Source organism: Salvia splendens, chromosome 14 (genome assembly GCF_004379255.2).
Source record: "Salvia splendens isolate huo1 chromosome 14, SspV2, whole genome shotgun sequence".
In the NCBI taxonomy this organism is placed as follows: Eukaryota; Viridiplantae; Streptophyta; class Magnoliopsida; order Lamiales; family Lamiaceae; genus Salvia; species Salvia splendens.
This window is the reverse complement of record NC_056045.1, coordinates 8,051,404-8,067,792: the sequence shown is the minus strand read 5'-3', so window position 1 is coordinate 8,067,792 and position 16,389 is coordinate 8,051,404. Positions and strand designations below refer to the sequence as shown.

The following is a 16,389-nucleotide window of genomic DNA, read 5'->3' as shown; positions in this document are numbered from 1 at the left end:
ATTTTTTGGAAACAAAATTCTTTTACCACACCAACTTTAGTAGTCAGGGGGAGAGTGAGTCAGAAAATCAAATTGAGTACCTAAGTTGGTTTGTGCCTCGGTCAAATCTCTCCAACGAGGACTCAACAGAAAAGGTTAGCACGGCCACCGAGCACGTCTCGACCACAGAGTCCTCTCAACCACCACCCGATGGTCCTTCTCAACCGGTATCCGAGGTAACCCCTGATTCTCCTCAAGAAACCATTCTTCCTAATCAAATTGATATAGAGACTGCTATAGATGAGATCACTGGAAGGTACATACTTCCTCCCCGGAGCACAAGGGGAATTCCTCCAAAAAGATACTCCCCGGAGAAGATAGGAAGACGAAGTCAGTATGCTGTCGGAAATTTCGCACAAGCAAACCTGACAAAGATGGCGAGAGCCTTTGAGGCTGCCCTCTATGAGGAAGAAAAAATCCCTTATACATCAGAAGAAGCGTGGCAGAAAAAACATTGGAGGGATGCAATGTTTGTAGAAATGGATGTACTATTGAAGAATCAAACCTGGGAAGTTAGTGTTAGGGTTTTGTATACTAGAAATCACCTTTCGAGTGATTGGATACTGTAAAACTATAATTGTTATTTTCCAATAAATGCTACAGATTGTTTTTTGTCATAATGTTGTTATGTTTTACATTTAATGGTTGTTTATTGCATATTTGAATGTATAAGCAAACGTAACAAAGTCTAAGTCTTTGTTTTAGTAGACAAGTTGTGGGCGTCGTCCAATTTAAGGTAACACGGTCAGTTCTAAACAAAGAAAAATAAGAATTTCACAACCTAGATAGGCCTAGACTACCTATCGTGAAAGGTTGCAATGTCAGTCCGATTATTTCTAAGCCTTATTGAAATAAGATGACGTTGGTGTGGTATAGCACTGAATGGATCTAACAGCAAGACGAGTCTTTATGCTATCTACTGAAAGACGAGGTCTTGATAATTAATTTCTTAATCAATGTACGTTAGCATTGAGCATACGATATTGAGTATCTACTACTTTGACTTACCAAAGGTGCGTCACCCAACGATCCAGGTATATTGGGTAGTGGCGATCATTATCTAACGGTGCTAGGATTGCTATTACGTTGAATCGTGCGCGAGGAGAGCCTCGTTTGATAACATCCACAAGAGGAGCTCGAAACAAGGTTTTATTATTCGGAACCTAGCTAGTTGGAGTTTAATTACTCTATGAATAATAAATAAGAGTTTCTTGCTAAGTCCACTCTTGAAGATTAAAATATGTTAATTAATTAAGTTCATAGCAGACAATAATTAATTAATGGATGTTTCTATCTTAAGCGCGGGAAATAAATTAAATGCAATTAAAGGAAACCCGGAATACTTGTAATTTCGGATTTGGAAGGCAGTGCAATATTACTTTTGTAGTGGCTGCTTGTAATATTCCAATATAAGCTTATATTAAATTGTGGATTTAATTTAATTAGTAAAAAGCTAATTGGGTGAGGCATGTTCCAAATTCTTCCTTAGATCCCTGACTGGGCCCAATATGTGACTTAATATAAATAGGAGAATAAAGGAGACAGAAAATAAAAACAATTTTGTTGAGAATTTTCGTCCCCTCAGAGAAAGAGAGAGTTCGAAATTTTACCTCCTCCGTGAGCTGAGTTCTGTCTTCGTTATTCAAGTCCTAGTACGTTGGTGAGATTTGCCCACACAAATATCAGCGTATAGTCCGGGACACCAGTCAGAAGGTCCGAGGTCGAGTACTGAAGATCTTCACGTGGAGAAGACGCAAGCCATCATCGTTTCTTGATTGAATCAACAAGGTAAATTGGCTAATTCCGTAGTAAGCATGTTTAGGGATTCTATATGTTAAAGCATGTTTTAATTCAAGTTATGAGCATGATACATGTGATAATTACGCGAATAGAATTTGTCTAAATAATATGCTAAATTGATCAAATTTATGTGATCGGTAAATTCATGCACGCTTCCGCTGCCAACCCCTTCAATTGGTATCAGAGCCAGTCTTTGGCTCTGATTATTTGGATTTAAATTTCGCGAAATTCATATATATATGTCCAATTTGATTGCGAAGCATGTTCTTGGTGTTTGGTTTAATTTATTATGCATGATGAACTCAAGAACTATCGAATTAAAGAACTTGAATGGCTCGATCGTACGAGACGTGCAATCCATCGGCGCTCATGCCGAGACGGATCGCACCACGCGCGATCGAGGTAGGGATGTCGAGACAATGGGAGCCAGGGAGCCACGATCACGTGTCGACGAGCGGACGAGCGAGGGCTCGTGCGCGTCGCAGACCGAGATCGCACGCCCCAGACGCACCATCGTCAAGCCCGACATGGATGCTGGCGTAGTGCGGCGGTTCGCCCGAGAACCGGCCGAGACACCGAGACGCGACGGAACTCCAACCCTAGGCAGAAAGTCCGAGACGGAGTCCCGAGCCACTGGCCGAGAAGGAAGCACCGAGTCGCGCGCCGTGTGCCGTTGGGATGGGAGCATCGTCGCTCGGATAGGCCGAGACGGACGACAGCAACTGGCCGAGAGCAGCGCCACCGTCGTGCGCGCTGCTGGCCGAGGACCGCGTCACCCGACGTGCTGAGACGGCCGAGAGCTTCAGCATCCGACGGTCGAGAGCAAGTGCACCTGGTGCGCTACACTGGCCGAGGACGGGGCGACAGCCGCTGGCCGAGATGCTGGCGCGCCACCTGCCCATCGGTGGCCGAGACACTGCGTGCGTCGTGATTCGACGATGAACTCGTCGGATCTTCGTCGTTCATCGTTCGTGTGAACCTCGTACGATGAGATAACGATGAAGGATTATTTTAATGATTATTTAATTATTTTATTAAAAGATTTCATTAAAATATTATTATTTAATGGAAATAAAATCTTTTTGGAAGATTTGCCTAGATTTTAGGAATACTTTTATTATTTTCTATATCTATGGAAATAAATATTATTATTTTAATTCCTAGATGATATGGATGAGAATAATTTAATAGTTTCCTAATATTTCTCTAGATTTAAGGAATATTTTTATTATTTTCTATATCTATGGAAATAAATAATATTATTTTGATTCCTAGATGATATGATAAGAATAATTTAATAGTTTCCTAATATTTATATATCTAAGATCCTAAAAAGGATAGATATGTATGAATACGTTAAATAATGAAATATCTCTTCCTAATCTTGAACATGGAATTAATTTGAATTTAATTTTTCATGTCTTATTAAGAATTAAATAATTTATTTATTTTAGATATATCTTATAGTAGACATGAATAAGAATTATGTTCTAGAACAATAATTTCCTAAAGGAAGATACCAATTAATAAAAGATTTAATTATCCAGCAAATTAAATACCAACAGAATTTAATCAAGCCTTTCTCTGGCCTAAGGCTAAGGATAATTAAAGAAAAACCATTACCCAAATATCTAAGCTATAATTACGAACTCAACGTTTGTATATGGTCTCCACCAATTGGTCAGCAACTTATGAAGCTTTTTTCTAATATTATCGCCACCTGCACTGTGGGGACAATAATCCTAAGAAATAGTAAGTTCATATGGCGGACTTCTCAAATATAAATGGTATGAACTAGAATGTGGTTTCCAATATTATCGCCACCTGCTCTGTGGGGACAATAATCCTAAGAAACTACGAGATTCAGAAGTTCACACAAGATTTATGAGATAGCTTGATCTTGTTAGCAGCACATAAGCATTGTTATGGGAGTGTGTTGTAGAAATGAGATTCTTTAATGCTAAATTCGGTGGTCTTGCTTAGGCAACATTAGGCGGCCATGCCACTCTGTGGTCTCTGGTCTATTCGTCGGTGTTGTGACCAGTAAAATTGTAAGATTTTAATGCGTATTGACTTCCTCTGGAGGGTACAAAATTTTAATTTTACAATTGTAAGATTTTGAAAAGTTTTATGGTTAATCTAATCAAACTTCTTACATAAGTTTATGACAATAGTAAAAAAAAAATTTTGCAGTGCAAATCAAATCTTCAATATGTCGTTCAATCCTCTTTCTGCAATTCTCAAAGAAAACAAACTCGAGGGCCAAAATTACATAGAATGGAAACAAAATTTGGACATCGTTCTTACAGCTGAAGAGTATAACTTTGTGCTCACAACCCCGCGACCTCCAGTACCGGCGGCTAACGCTGTGGTAGGACTCAGAGATGCACATAGAAAGTGGCATAAGGCGAATGAGATGGCTAAGTGCTACATGTTGGCATCTATGTCTTCAGTACTCAAGCATCAACATTCTGCCATGGAAACTGCCACTGAAATTATGCAGAATCTCAAGAATCTTTTTGGTACTCAGAATCGAACGGCTAAGTCTCAAGCCTTTCGGAGTATCATGTCGAAGACAATGAAGGAGGGCTCGTCTGTGAGGGACCATGTCCTCGAGATGATGGGCCACCTCAACCAGATTGAGGTGTTGGGAGGGATGATCGATCCCGAGTCCCAGGTAACAATCATCCTTCAAAGTCTTCCCCCTAGCTTCCAGCAGTTCAAGCTCAACTTTGAGATGAACAAAAGGAATTACACCTTGGCAGAACTATTGACTGAACTTCAGTCAGCATAGGACCTTATGGTCCAGGCTAAGGCTGCCATGATGACTTCGCCACCTCGTTCCTCTGGCTTCAAGCCTAGCGAAGGAAAAAGGAGGGCACCGAACTCAGAATCGGGTAAAGTGGCTAAGGGAAAGAAGAAGAAAATGGCAAACAAGAAGCACTCGGGGAAGTGTTTCAAGTGCGGAGAAAAGGGGCATTGGAAGCCAGACTGTCCTAAAGGGGGCAAGGCTACAGGTATGCACCAAGCTTTAGTAGTTGAGTCATGTTTGACTTTAACATCTACTTGCACTTGGGTTATTGACACAGGAGCCACTGATCATATTTGTTTTGATCCTGACTTAATGCAGGTGACAAGACGGCTACATGATCGTGAGATCGAAGTCCAGCTGGGCGACGCTACCAAAGTGGCGGCCGTTGCAGTGAGAGACATTTATTTGCGTTTTAGTAGTGATAGATTTTTGATTTTGAAGAATGTTTTGTTGATACCTTCTTTTAGAAGAAATTTAATTTCAGTTTCTAAATTGGTTTTTGATGGATATTCGATTTCTTTTAATGACAATTGCGTTATTAAGAAAGATGGTTCTTATATCTGTCGTGGTATCATGGAAAACAATTTGTACACAATCATTTGTACACAATTTAATAATCGCAAATCAAAACTCAATACAACATCGAAAATTTCAAAGAAACGAAAGGAACCTTCAAGTTCAATGAACGAAACGTACTTATGGCACCTTAGACTTGGTCATGCAAATGAAAGGAGGATCCATACTCTTGTTCAACAAGATCTTATCAAAGGTCTAGAGGAGGAACGTTTTCATGAGTGTGAGTCATGCTTAGAAGGCAAGATGACCAAGAGGCCTTTTAAGGCTAAGGGCAATAGGGCAAAGTAAGTACTTGAGCTCGTTCATTCCGATGTATGTGGACCAATGTCTACGGAGGCAAGAGGTGGTTTTCGATACTTCATCACATTTATTGATGACTTCTCAAAAATTGGATATGTCTAGACGCCGGCTTTCGTCTCGTCGAATTCTTGAACCGCTCTTCCCCAATCGTAGTCTCCTTTGCTACAAATCGCCATGCTATGTTTTTTTTAGTAGAGTGATATTTTTTTTTGTTATAAGACAATCTTATTTATGGTTGTTCATTATAGGAATGTCCATTATTTGATGACAATGACATATCGCTATGGACAAGTAAACATGCGATTCACCACTTGATCGAAAAATCATGCATAATGTGGATCAGTTCTTTTTATTTAGTAAATTTGGAAGTACATATATGCTTTTGATTTTTCCAGATATATTGAGGGATCCACGTTTCATTAACTTTTTCCACTCATTTTTCTTTACATTTCTTAAAATCCACGTCAAGTCAAATATGGACAGCATTTCACGAACGAAGGGAGTAAGATTTTGTGGTATAAAAGGGTAGTTACTAGTGTCCAATTCTATTCTTCAATAATGTCCTATTAGAGCATACACAATGGTTGATTTTTTCGTCCAGACGAGGCCAACGATCGTCCGGACGAGCCACAGGCCAAAAAGTTCAGTCGCAGATGAAGGGGCGGCCGAATGTTGTCCTTCTCCCCGTCCGCCCACTGCAGGAGCACAGACGACGGACGACAAAAACTAAATAAATTATTAATTAAAAAAATTATTTTTAAATTAAAATAAAAACTATAATTTCACAATGACCCATACTAAAAGACGGATCCTTGAATTAGTGGAAAATTACATTTTGTAGAATATAATCCTTCACACTATATGAATAAGCTCTGCATTGCTTGAGTAAATCTTTATAGATACGTTTTCAACTCCAACTTTCATTTTGACTTCGATTTGGGATAAATGGTTGTTTTATAGATAGGTTTTTCAACTCCAAATTTCTTTGTGATTCGATATTGGAAAATTAGTTTTACACTTAAAAGAGGGTTTTGTTGCTTTACGTGAAACTTTATTTAATTTCAATACAAAATACTCCCTCCGTCCCATAGTAGATGTCACACTTGGGGATTGGCACGCGATTTTAGGAGGTGTTGTTTTGTGTGTTAAGAGGAAAAAGAAAATAATATATTTATATTAATGCGAGAGGGACCTTTTTCCAAAAAAAGGAAATGTGACATCTTTTGTGAGACAAAGTAAAAAGGAAAATGTGACATCTATTATGGGACGGAAGGAGTATATGTTTAGCCTAGTGGTAAAAATTTGTAAATATAAAATTTGTAACTTTTTTTCCAAATTAAGTTTTGGATTTAATTTATTATTTAATTTTACTATTTATAATAGGTGAAACTAAAAATAAAATATAATAATATTAAAAATTAAATGAAAAATACGTTTTAATTGATAGGCACATGGATAATGGCACAATATCGAGGAGATGTTTGTGTGTTAAATGGAGAAAAAAATACTATATTTATATTATTGTGAGATAAAAAAAACTAGAAAAGGAAATGTGATAGTACCTTTTATGGGACAAAGTAAAAAGGAAAGTTTAATAGCTATTATGGGAATGAGGGAGTATATCCCACAGGGAGTTTGTGGCATTTAATTATAACAAAATATTACCTCTAGTTTCACCGTTGTAACGCCCGTACTTTTTAAGTACTAATTAAAATATGTCGTGAAGTAGTTAAAATGAATTATTGTCGTCATGCTATGCTTCTCGTTATTTTCTTTATAATGGAGTGTAGTATTTACGTACTTGATATGAAATGAGACGTCCCTTTTATTTAAATGATGGAGGATACTAGGAGACGTGTTTGAAAGTCTCATTGAAGTAATGACGTTGGTATTGCTATACTTGGCATGATTGAATGAGATGGTTGAGATGGATTTTATAGTACTTGGAATAACACCAAGTTACTACGAGACAAATAATAATTTGTCTAAACGAAAGGAAACGAAAAATAGAAGAAACGAACAAAAATAAATATAAGAACTTGGGCCGACCCAAGTAAATATAAATTAAAGTCCCAATGTCCTTAGTAAATTTTAAAAGAGTGTTGGGCCATCAAATTCTCTTATATTTTTCCAACTTGAGCCTAACTCCACCAATATTATGTTGGGCCCAATTTATTCTTAGAAAATTTTGTACAAGCCCAAAACCCTTTTCTCTCTTCCCCTACGCCAACTTCTCCACTCCATGGAGACTCTCCATTTTCAAGTGACCTTCCACCCTCCATCTTCTATATTCAAACCTGCAAATCAAAGGTCACCCAATTAATAGAATGATCCTTGTTAAATTATCTACTCTCCTTCCCTATTCACTTCCACAAATCCAGAGAGAGCCGATAGAGAGACGAGAGAGTGAGAGTGAGAGTGAGAAGTAGAAGAAATTGCTGCCTTTTGTTTCAATCACAACCAATTCAAGGTAAATACCGATCCATCTATTTCTCATTTTACCATTTTTTTTACCTATCAAACTCAAGGAGTTTTTGTGACAGCAAGGAAGGAAGTTCTCCACCCGTTTCATTCAATTCCATCGATTTCACCGTTTAACAACCAAAGGTAAACTCCATCCCATCCTTCGTTCAACTCCTATCTTTTGCATATGTAGCACAATATGTAATTCACGACACCAACCCAAACTGCCCAAAATCAAAACCATAATTTACAACTCGAATTTAAGCATCGAATCTTAAAAGAACTTAACTTCGTGGAAAATCTGGGGCTGCCGAGCGGCGACGCAGCAGCTGCTGCGGCGCCAAGTGACGACAGTAGAGGGCTACGCAGCGGATTACTCTCGACCGCGATCCAACGGCTGACGACGAAGAATTTCTGTGACTCGACGACGGCGTAGCAACTGAAGCTACTGGGCTGCCCAATGAGCAGCTGCTATGTCGGTGGCAGCGACGGACCGAACAGTAGCAGCTGGACAGAGGCGAGTGCAGCGGCGACTGCAGTGAGTGACGACCACCGACGGAGCAGCAGCGTCTCCCGGCGCCGAGCGATGGCGACTGCACAGCAGCGACCGTCGGCGAGTAGCGGCTTGCGGCGTGGAGCGAATTGGGGAAACAAAGAAAAGAAAAAAAAGGAATTAGAATTTTAAGAGAGAGAGAGAGTTGACCGAGATGGAGGGAGTAAGGGAAATTGTTGCTTTGTGTTTGATTTGGGCTAGTTTTTTTTTTGTTGGGCCAGAATATTAAGTGGGATAAAATATAAGCTTTGGGCTCCATCTATATTGCTTTAGGCTTAGGAGTTTAAAGTGGGGAAATTCAAATAATTAAGGTTTGGATGACATGGAGCCGTCTCCAAACCGACCCGTCGCCCCCTCCCGCCGCGCCGCCGCCGCCCCCGCCAAAAAGAAGCGGGCCCGGCACCGCGAGCAGAATTTGCCACCTCCGGGAAATTGTGAAGAGCACGCCCCCGGCCGTACGAACTACCAGCCGGATGAATCCCTCATATTGGCGAGGTGTTGTGTAGACATATCGGATGACCCGATATTCGCAAACAATTAGAGGCAGCAGGCGTACTGGGAGCGCATCGCCGAGCGCTACAATGCGGCGAAGCCGCCGAGCGCGTACAAGCGGCAACGGGAGCAGCTACGCAAGCACTGGGACCAGTTGAAGAAGCAAACCAACATGTTCTCGTCGGAGTACGAGAAGTGCGCGAGGGCCCAGGGGAGCGGCGAGAGCTTGAGCGACGTGCGCTCCAAAGTGTTGTTGTCGTACCAGTCCCTGTACGGCGAGTTCAGGCACGAGGCCATCTGGGCGCTCTTGAGGGACAAGTAGAAGTTCCAAGGCGGGATTCTGCACACTGGGGCGTCAAAGAGGACGAAGAACACTGGAGCTGGTGGTTATACGAGCGGTGAAAGCGGAACTCGTCCGGTGGACCTCAACCGCCGTACGAGGACATTGAGAGTTCCGGCACACCGATGTCCTCCCTGCGTCCCATAGGCGTCAAGGCTGCGAAGGCCAAGGGGAAGGCGGTGGCGACATCATCCTCGACCGTCGCCGACCCATCGCCGATCAAGGTCCCGCTCTCGACCCTGCACCCGTCGACCGCCACGTACGAGAAATTGGCAACAGCCTCGATGGCGAGGACGTTGTTGCAGACGCACAAAATTCTCAAGAAGTGTACGGACCCCGCCGAAGCCAAATATCTCCGGGGGTTGATCGATGAGCTGTGCCGGAAGTTGGGAATTGCATAGATTTTAGCCAACTCAAAACGTGTAACTTTTGTTTAATGAATGCAATCTTCGCCGGTTTTTAGTTAATCGTTGTGTTTTTTAATTTAGTTTGCATTACATTTTTTAAAACATTTACATTAATTAACAAAACAATAATATAACATATAAATTAATAACTAGGGTGCCCCATTGCAGGTGGGGGTAGGAGGATAAAACTGATGACGTGGCGCGCCATAGGGCGCGCCTTAGGTCGCCCCATTGCTAATGGCCTAATAAATCCTTGGGACGATAATTTAATTGTGGGAAATTATTTCATTAATTTCCAGAATAATTAGAAGGATGAACGATTTATCCCAAGTCCGAAATAAAATATTTTCGAGGGGAAATACGTGCGATAATTAAGTTATGCGCTTATATAATTTTCGAAATGAATTCAACATCGTGGTGGAAAATACGTGCGATAATTAAGGAGGAATTATGGGCGTAAGTGGCCGACCGGCGTTGCACGTGACGCCTTGGACGGCCGCCGAATAATCGAAAATGCATGAAAACCGAGAAACGAGATAAAAGACTTTAATTAGAGTGCATGCATTCTAAATGTTTTCTTTCTTGAGAGTGATGTGTACTTTAATTTTCTCAAAAGATGGTCCGCACGCTCGTTAAAGTTGGACCAAGAAGTTTGTTAAGGAAACTACTAAGCTTTTGAGGTGGGCTTTATTACTTAAACTCATTTATTTGCAATGATATGTATGTTGTGAGATAAGGGTGGTTTAAATGTTATGTCATGCCATATTTTATGTTTTGAATTGCCTATCTGATTGTCTACTAGGATAATGTCCTACTAGACTTTGATGGTTAACGAATTCGGGTCTAACTAGGGTCTAAGCCCTACTTAGGCTAGTGCACTGATGGGGATCGTGAGCCGTCCTTTGGGTCGGCCGGTCCAGTGATCGAGTTTGTGGCCACATTCTCATTTCACATGATGGTTCAGATATGGTACATGATGGAGGATGACGATGATATTTGTCCGCGCGGACACCATTTTATTTATGGAAATGATTTTAGTGTTCTCGGTATTTTTAAAAGTAAAACCCGAGTTTCACTCAACGATAGCTTGGCATACCTTTGGTGATAAAATATATTTTTGGGCATGAGTTCACTGAGTGAATCAAGTACTCAGCCCCTGCATATGGTTTCCCTATGTGCAGGTTGAGCGTGGATGGGGGACGGAGGATGTTGAGCATTTGGACAAAGCCAGTATTCAATAAATGTTCCGGTTGCTATTGTATCTTCATACATAGTAGTAGCTAACTCTCGATTGCTTCCGCTACGTCAAGTTTTTAGAACTCTTATGTTTTCTTTATTCTGTTGGACTATTTTCCTACGAACTTTGTGCTTCGTGATTTCAGACTATAATTTGGTAATAAAGTTGCATCTTTTGATCTATATGTCGTACCCCTTGATTGTTTTTCCCCTTTCTTTTCCGCTTCTTAATTCTCCCATTAGTCGCGGCCCACCGTGCTTTCTATCCTTAGGAAGTGCGGTCGTGACAACCGTAGACGCCGTTGACGCTGAAAATGCATAAAAATATGTTCTATTTTTCGGGATGACTTGAAATTCGCACAGTGCTTATGAATTGCGTTGAAGAGCACAGGGTTTCTAGGGAAATTAATACTAGAAACGCAATTGAGGTCTAACTTGGATGGCTATATCCTATATATGTACTTGTCATTACATTGATTTTAATATTGTCGAAGTAGAGCCCTCACGAATACATGGTGCGATGCAATAATTTATCGCGTAACCGTGTTGGATTGCATTTTTTAAAAATGAGAAAGACGTCCCTCAATAAACATTTCCAGTAAGATGAGGTTTTATTTCTAATATCAAAGCAAACACACCATGTGCATCATGCGTGATCATGAAGCTCGATCCGATGAAACATCACAAGTGTGTAAATAAAGATAATTTAAACAACGGAAAGGTACTATATTAAAATCATGTTTTTGCAAAACCAATATTTATTTATTAAAATACACGTAGAATGTCATTCTTAAAACAATGTGTTGACATTCTCAAAGCAAACTGTTGATATTTTCAAAACACTATATTGACATTTTCATCCAAAATCATAATTTGGTAGTTTTTTTTATCTATTTCGATTTAATTAATAAAAATGAAAACTACACGTGACAAATTTTAGACCACTAAATTTCTAAAATCCAATGGTCTTAAATTAGTTGTAGTTAGCAACTAGAGAGTGAGTTAGCAATTAATTATTGTAGTTAGGATAAGAGTATAATTTTTTTATTATTGATTATTTTTAATATATGATAATAGATCATATAATCAATTTTGACATGTGAAAACATGAGTTAAGATTTACTCCATAAAATAAAAATAAAATACAAATGTATAAAACTAACTCAATCTCACTCTGCATTATAAAACTAATAGTATTAAAAAGTATGACTCACGTTCCACTAACTTTTTCAACCCATTTTCATTACATTTTTATAAACCCATGCATAGTCAATATGTAATAAAAGTTAAGGGATGGATGGAGTAATTCTCGTGCATGTCAGTTTATATCTTTCAATTTTTGAGTACCTGCATGAGATAGCAAATATTGGCGACGAGGGTTCCGCGAACTGGGGAGATGTTGAGCCATTGGCGTTGGCGTAGAATTTGGAGGCTGCCGGTGGTGTCTTGCATGAGTAATGTGAGGAAATTTATGTCGGAATGGTTTGGCGTTCCTATAGTTTTAGAGCATCCGCAACGCGTCTCGCGGGCGTCTCGGTCTCGTCTCTCCGAGACGAGACGACCGCGAGACAGTGTTGTAGCCTTCCGTCCCGGTCGCTCGTGCGACAGTTCTCCACGCGCCAGCGCCACGTGGCGATAGGTGTGACGCCCACTCGTCGGCCAGCAAGGAAGGTAATATTACCGTTGGACGGTAATTTTTTTTTTCTTTTTTTACTCTATAAATACTCCTCTTTCATCCTCATTATACACACAAACACACATCTATTATTGTCAAATCATCTCCATTTCTAATATCAAAGCAAACACACCATGTGCATCATGCATGATCATGAAGCTCGATCCGATGAAACATCACAAGTTTAAATAAAGATAATGTAAACAACAGAAAGGTACTATATTAAAATCATATTTTTGCAAAACCAATATTTATTTATTAATCCTGTAGTAATCGAAGGCTGATTCAACTCGAGCTCCTTTTGTTTTGTAGTATTGGAAGTACTCTTCGAACATGAAATCTCTATAGACCGCAGGCTTCTCTTTGGTGATCAGCTCTTTGATTGGACCAAACGGCTTCCCCGCTGCTCGGATGCTCGGTGTGGAGAAGGTTGCCACGGAGATCCTCGGCCCCGCCAACTGGGACAACACTCTGTGCTCCACGCTTATGAACTCGTCGTTGCTAAGAATCTGCAAATGATAATTATAATTACGTAATCAAACAATAATTATTCATGTTGCCAGGGTGTAATTAAGTGAACCTGCATGAGATCACCGAAGTTGGCGATGAGGGCCCCAGGAACGGGTGGTACATCGACCCATTGGTTGTCGCGAAGCATCTGGAGGCCACCGAGGGTGTCCTGGATGAGCAAGGTGAGGAAAGTGGTGTCGGAATGCTTTGGGGCTCCTAAGGTCTTGTGAGGCTCGGGACAAGCCGGGTAATACAAGCATGAAATGGACTGGCTTTTCATGCACTCCATTTTCGATAAGTAATCACTCGGAAGCCCTAAGGCCTCTGAGAACAACTCCGCCATTAGTTCCCTCACATCAATCATGTACTTCACATACTCCTCTGTTTCCTTCCTGCAAATAGAAACAAATTAAGACAGATGATAACTCTCCTGAAAGACTAATCTGTTACAAACTATTCATGTGAACTTATCTCAACAAATTAGTCTGTTAGAATAGAAAGCTTATTTAGGCTATAAACTCCACACCAGTTGCTTTTACAATCGATGTGGGATATTGAGTCTGTAATAGTATACCTGCAGGCTGAAGGAATTTCATTAGGGTCAAGATGATCGTTAGTGTAAACAACATTCAAAACATCCCTCCAACAGGCAGGATCGCCTTTCTGCGCGGGGAGGTTGCTGTTCCACTTCACTAGCTTGCTCCTCTCGTATGTGTAGAGCGACTCCTTCTCCTCGTCTGGGAGCTCGTGGAATCTCTTTATAGATTCCAACATGGCTTTCATTGTTTCCAACGGAATGCCATGGTTGATGATGCTGAAGAATCCCCATTCTCTGGCAGCCTTACCGATCGCCTCCACCACTTCCCCCCGCCTTGCTCCCCCACTCTCTGCCCCAGTCAGGTCTATCACGGGCAGCTCCACCGCTGCACCCTTGGCTGTCGGGTAACGGTCTATGACCTCCTGTGGATGCACGAAAAGACGGGGAATCTCCTTCACTCCCGCATCCACCAGACCCTTCACTCCCGTTTTTCTTTCGTCAAATTCCTTAACTTCTTTCACCCAATCGAAATCTACATTGCTAACACCCACCATTTTCCAAATCGAATGCAGAAAATGAAGATAATTGAATTATTATGTACTAATATGTATGGTTGAGTAGTGTAGAGTTGATGAATTGTCATAAGATATAGCCAACTATTTATAGTAGACTATGCATTAAATTATAACTCAATGTTTTGCATGTGTAAATTTTTTTTTCATTAAGCTTTACCAAGAGGGTCAAAAACGGAGTGCTTGATATTGTATTTAAAAAGTTCAAATTTTTCGAATTAGTACGAAAAGAAGCTTGATTGAAACTAAAGTTATACTACTACCCCACAATAACAGTCATATTTAATATGAACATAGGTTTTAAGAAATGTAAATAATAGTTGGTTGAAAAAATTAATAGATTATGAGGTCTACTTTTTTATATTGATTTTATAGTAGGATGTGACTGAAGTATGTTAGTTGAACGTGATACCTACTTACTATTTATGGCAAAAGTGAAATGTGACTCTTATTGTGGGACGGATCGAAATAGCAAAATGTGATTTTTATTGTGGGATAGAGGAGTATGATTCATTGGCTTGGAGCCAGAAGAATCTCTACCATCTAATTTATTTAATGGAATTATTAAAATTTTCCAATTAATTTCATAGATTAATTTTCCAATTAAAATTTGAGCTGAAGTCTAACTTGGCTGGCTATGTGAGACATTATTTATCTGCCACCACTCCAGTCACATTCAATTTTAAAATATTGGTGAGTAGATTTCTGTATGATTCTAGTGATAATGATAAATTAATTGTCTATTATTGTGTGCCAGTAAGGATTATTATACATTAAAAAGGAAAAAAACAACTTTCATATAATATCATGGTCCCGATGATGATATCTTGAGTTCAAAAGATAAATAAGGATTGGTTCCTCTGTCCTCTACTTAAAAGTTACTCCCCTCGTCCCACAAAGATTGTCTCACTTTAACTATACACAAATTTTTAAAAATATAATAAAAAGTGAGTTGTAAAAGTTAGTCGAACGTGAGTCTTACTTTATATATTAATTTTATAATAAAATGTGAGTATGAATGAATTAGTGACATATGAGGTCCACCACTAAAAATAGTAAAAAATGAAATAAGACAAATTTTGTGAGACAAACGGAAATAGAAAAATGAGACCATCTTTGTGGGATGGAGAGAATATTTTATTATTTTGAGTTGCACACAATTTAAAGAATTATTTATTTTTTTTATATTTTTATATATGAATCTTACCTTCTACTAATATTTATACATTCACCATTCATTATAAAACTAATAGTATAGAAAATGAGTTTCACTCTCACTTTATTTTACTTTTTGATTTTTCTTCATAGAATCAAGTAATTATTTTTAAATCTAGATAGAGGTAAAAATGACTTTTTAAATGGTGGACAAAGGAGTATCACACGTTACGATGAGAATCAATTTTGATTGCGCGTTAGATTTTTTAATCATGATATTGTATTTTCTATTAGCATTTGGAATGAATGAGAAGTACGCTTTACGCTGCATTAATTAAAACCGGTTTATGCATAACAAATTTACTCGACAATTCACTGAGTTGAATCAAATATAAAAACAAAGATTTATAGGAAAAACAAAAAAAATATGCTATATAATTCCAAAAATATAAATACATTTTCTTGTCCATATATTGTGGGTACATACAATATGACTACATCACGAGTCCACACTATATATAATGCTGGTAGTTTCTTTCTTTATGTGGAATAACGTGGTTATTTAAATAACAAATTTTATTTCACGAGTCCATATATGTGGACTAATGTGGCTGAAAGTGATCACTAATCACGCTTATTAAAATAACAAATTTTATTTCACCGACACTTTTTCCATGTCCACGTTTAACATAATGTTGAAATATATTATATATATACTCCTTCGGTCCGATATTAGTCGCAATTTTCATTTTAGAATGTAAATTTTATTAATATAACAAATTTTATTTCCAACACTTTTTCCATGTCTACATTTAACCTAATGTTGAAATACATTATATATATACTCCTTCAGTCCATATTAGTCGCACTTTGCATTTTAGACTGTAAATTTGAAATGAATTGAACACTTAACTAACATAA

At 39.1% G+C, this 16,389-nt stretch overlaps 1 protein-coding gene and 1 long non-coding RNA gene across 2 annotated transcripts; both read right to left on the bottom strand.

The window, feature by feature from the left end:
- Window positions 1–7,553: 7,553 nt before the first annotated feature.
- On the bottom strand, window positions 7,554–8,167 carry LOC121763988. Its single transcript, XR_006042539.1, has 2 exons — window positions 8,042–8,167; window positions 7,554–7,824 (listed from the first exon to the last, which is right to left on the bottom strand). It is a non-coding gene; the product is annotated as an uncharacterized LOC121763988 (long non-coding RNA).
- A 4,615-nt stretch (window positions 8,168–12,782) lies between these two features.
- Window positions 12,783–14,389, bottom strand: LOC121763843 (1-aminocyclopropane-1-carboxylate oxidase homolog 1-like). The gene is made up of 3 exons (XM_042159931.1): window positions 13,778–14,389; window positions 13,274–13,595; window positions 12,783–13,202 (listed from the first exon to the last, which is right to left on the bottom strand). Exons 1-3 carry the CDS (start codon window positions 14,293–14,295, stop codon window positions 12,945–12,947), a joined length of 1,098 nt encoding a protein of 365 aa, XP_042015865.1. The 5' UTR covers window positions 14,296–14,389; the 3' UTR covers window positions 12,783–12,944.
- Window positions 14,390–16,389: the final 2,000 nt, after the last annotated feature.

Excerpts from the sequence above, each read along its gene's own strand:
- LOC121763843 (XM_042159931.1), bottom strand. The coding sequence starts at position 14,295 with ATGGTGGGTGTTAGCAATGTAGATTTCGATTGGGTGAAAGAAGTTAAG. Across the intron at positions 13,596-13,777 it reads GAAATTCCTTCAGCCTGCAG|GAAGGAAACAGAGGAGTATG; the intron begins GTATACTATTAC and ends TTCTATTTGCAG. Across the intron at positions 13,203-13,273 it reads ACTTCGGTGATCTCATGCAG|ATTCTTAGCAACGACGAGTT; the intron begins GTTCACTTAATT and ends TATCATTTGCAG.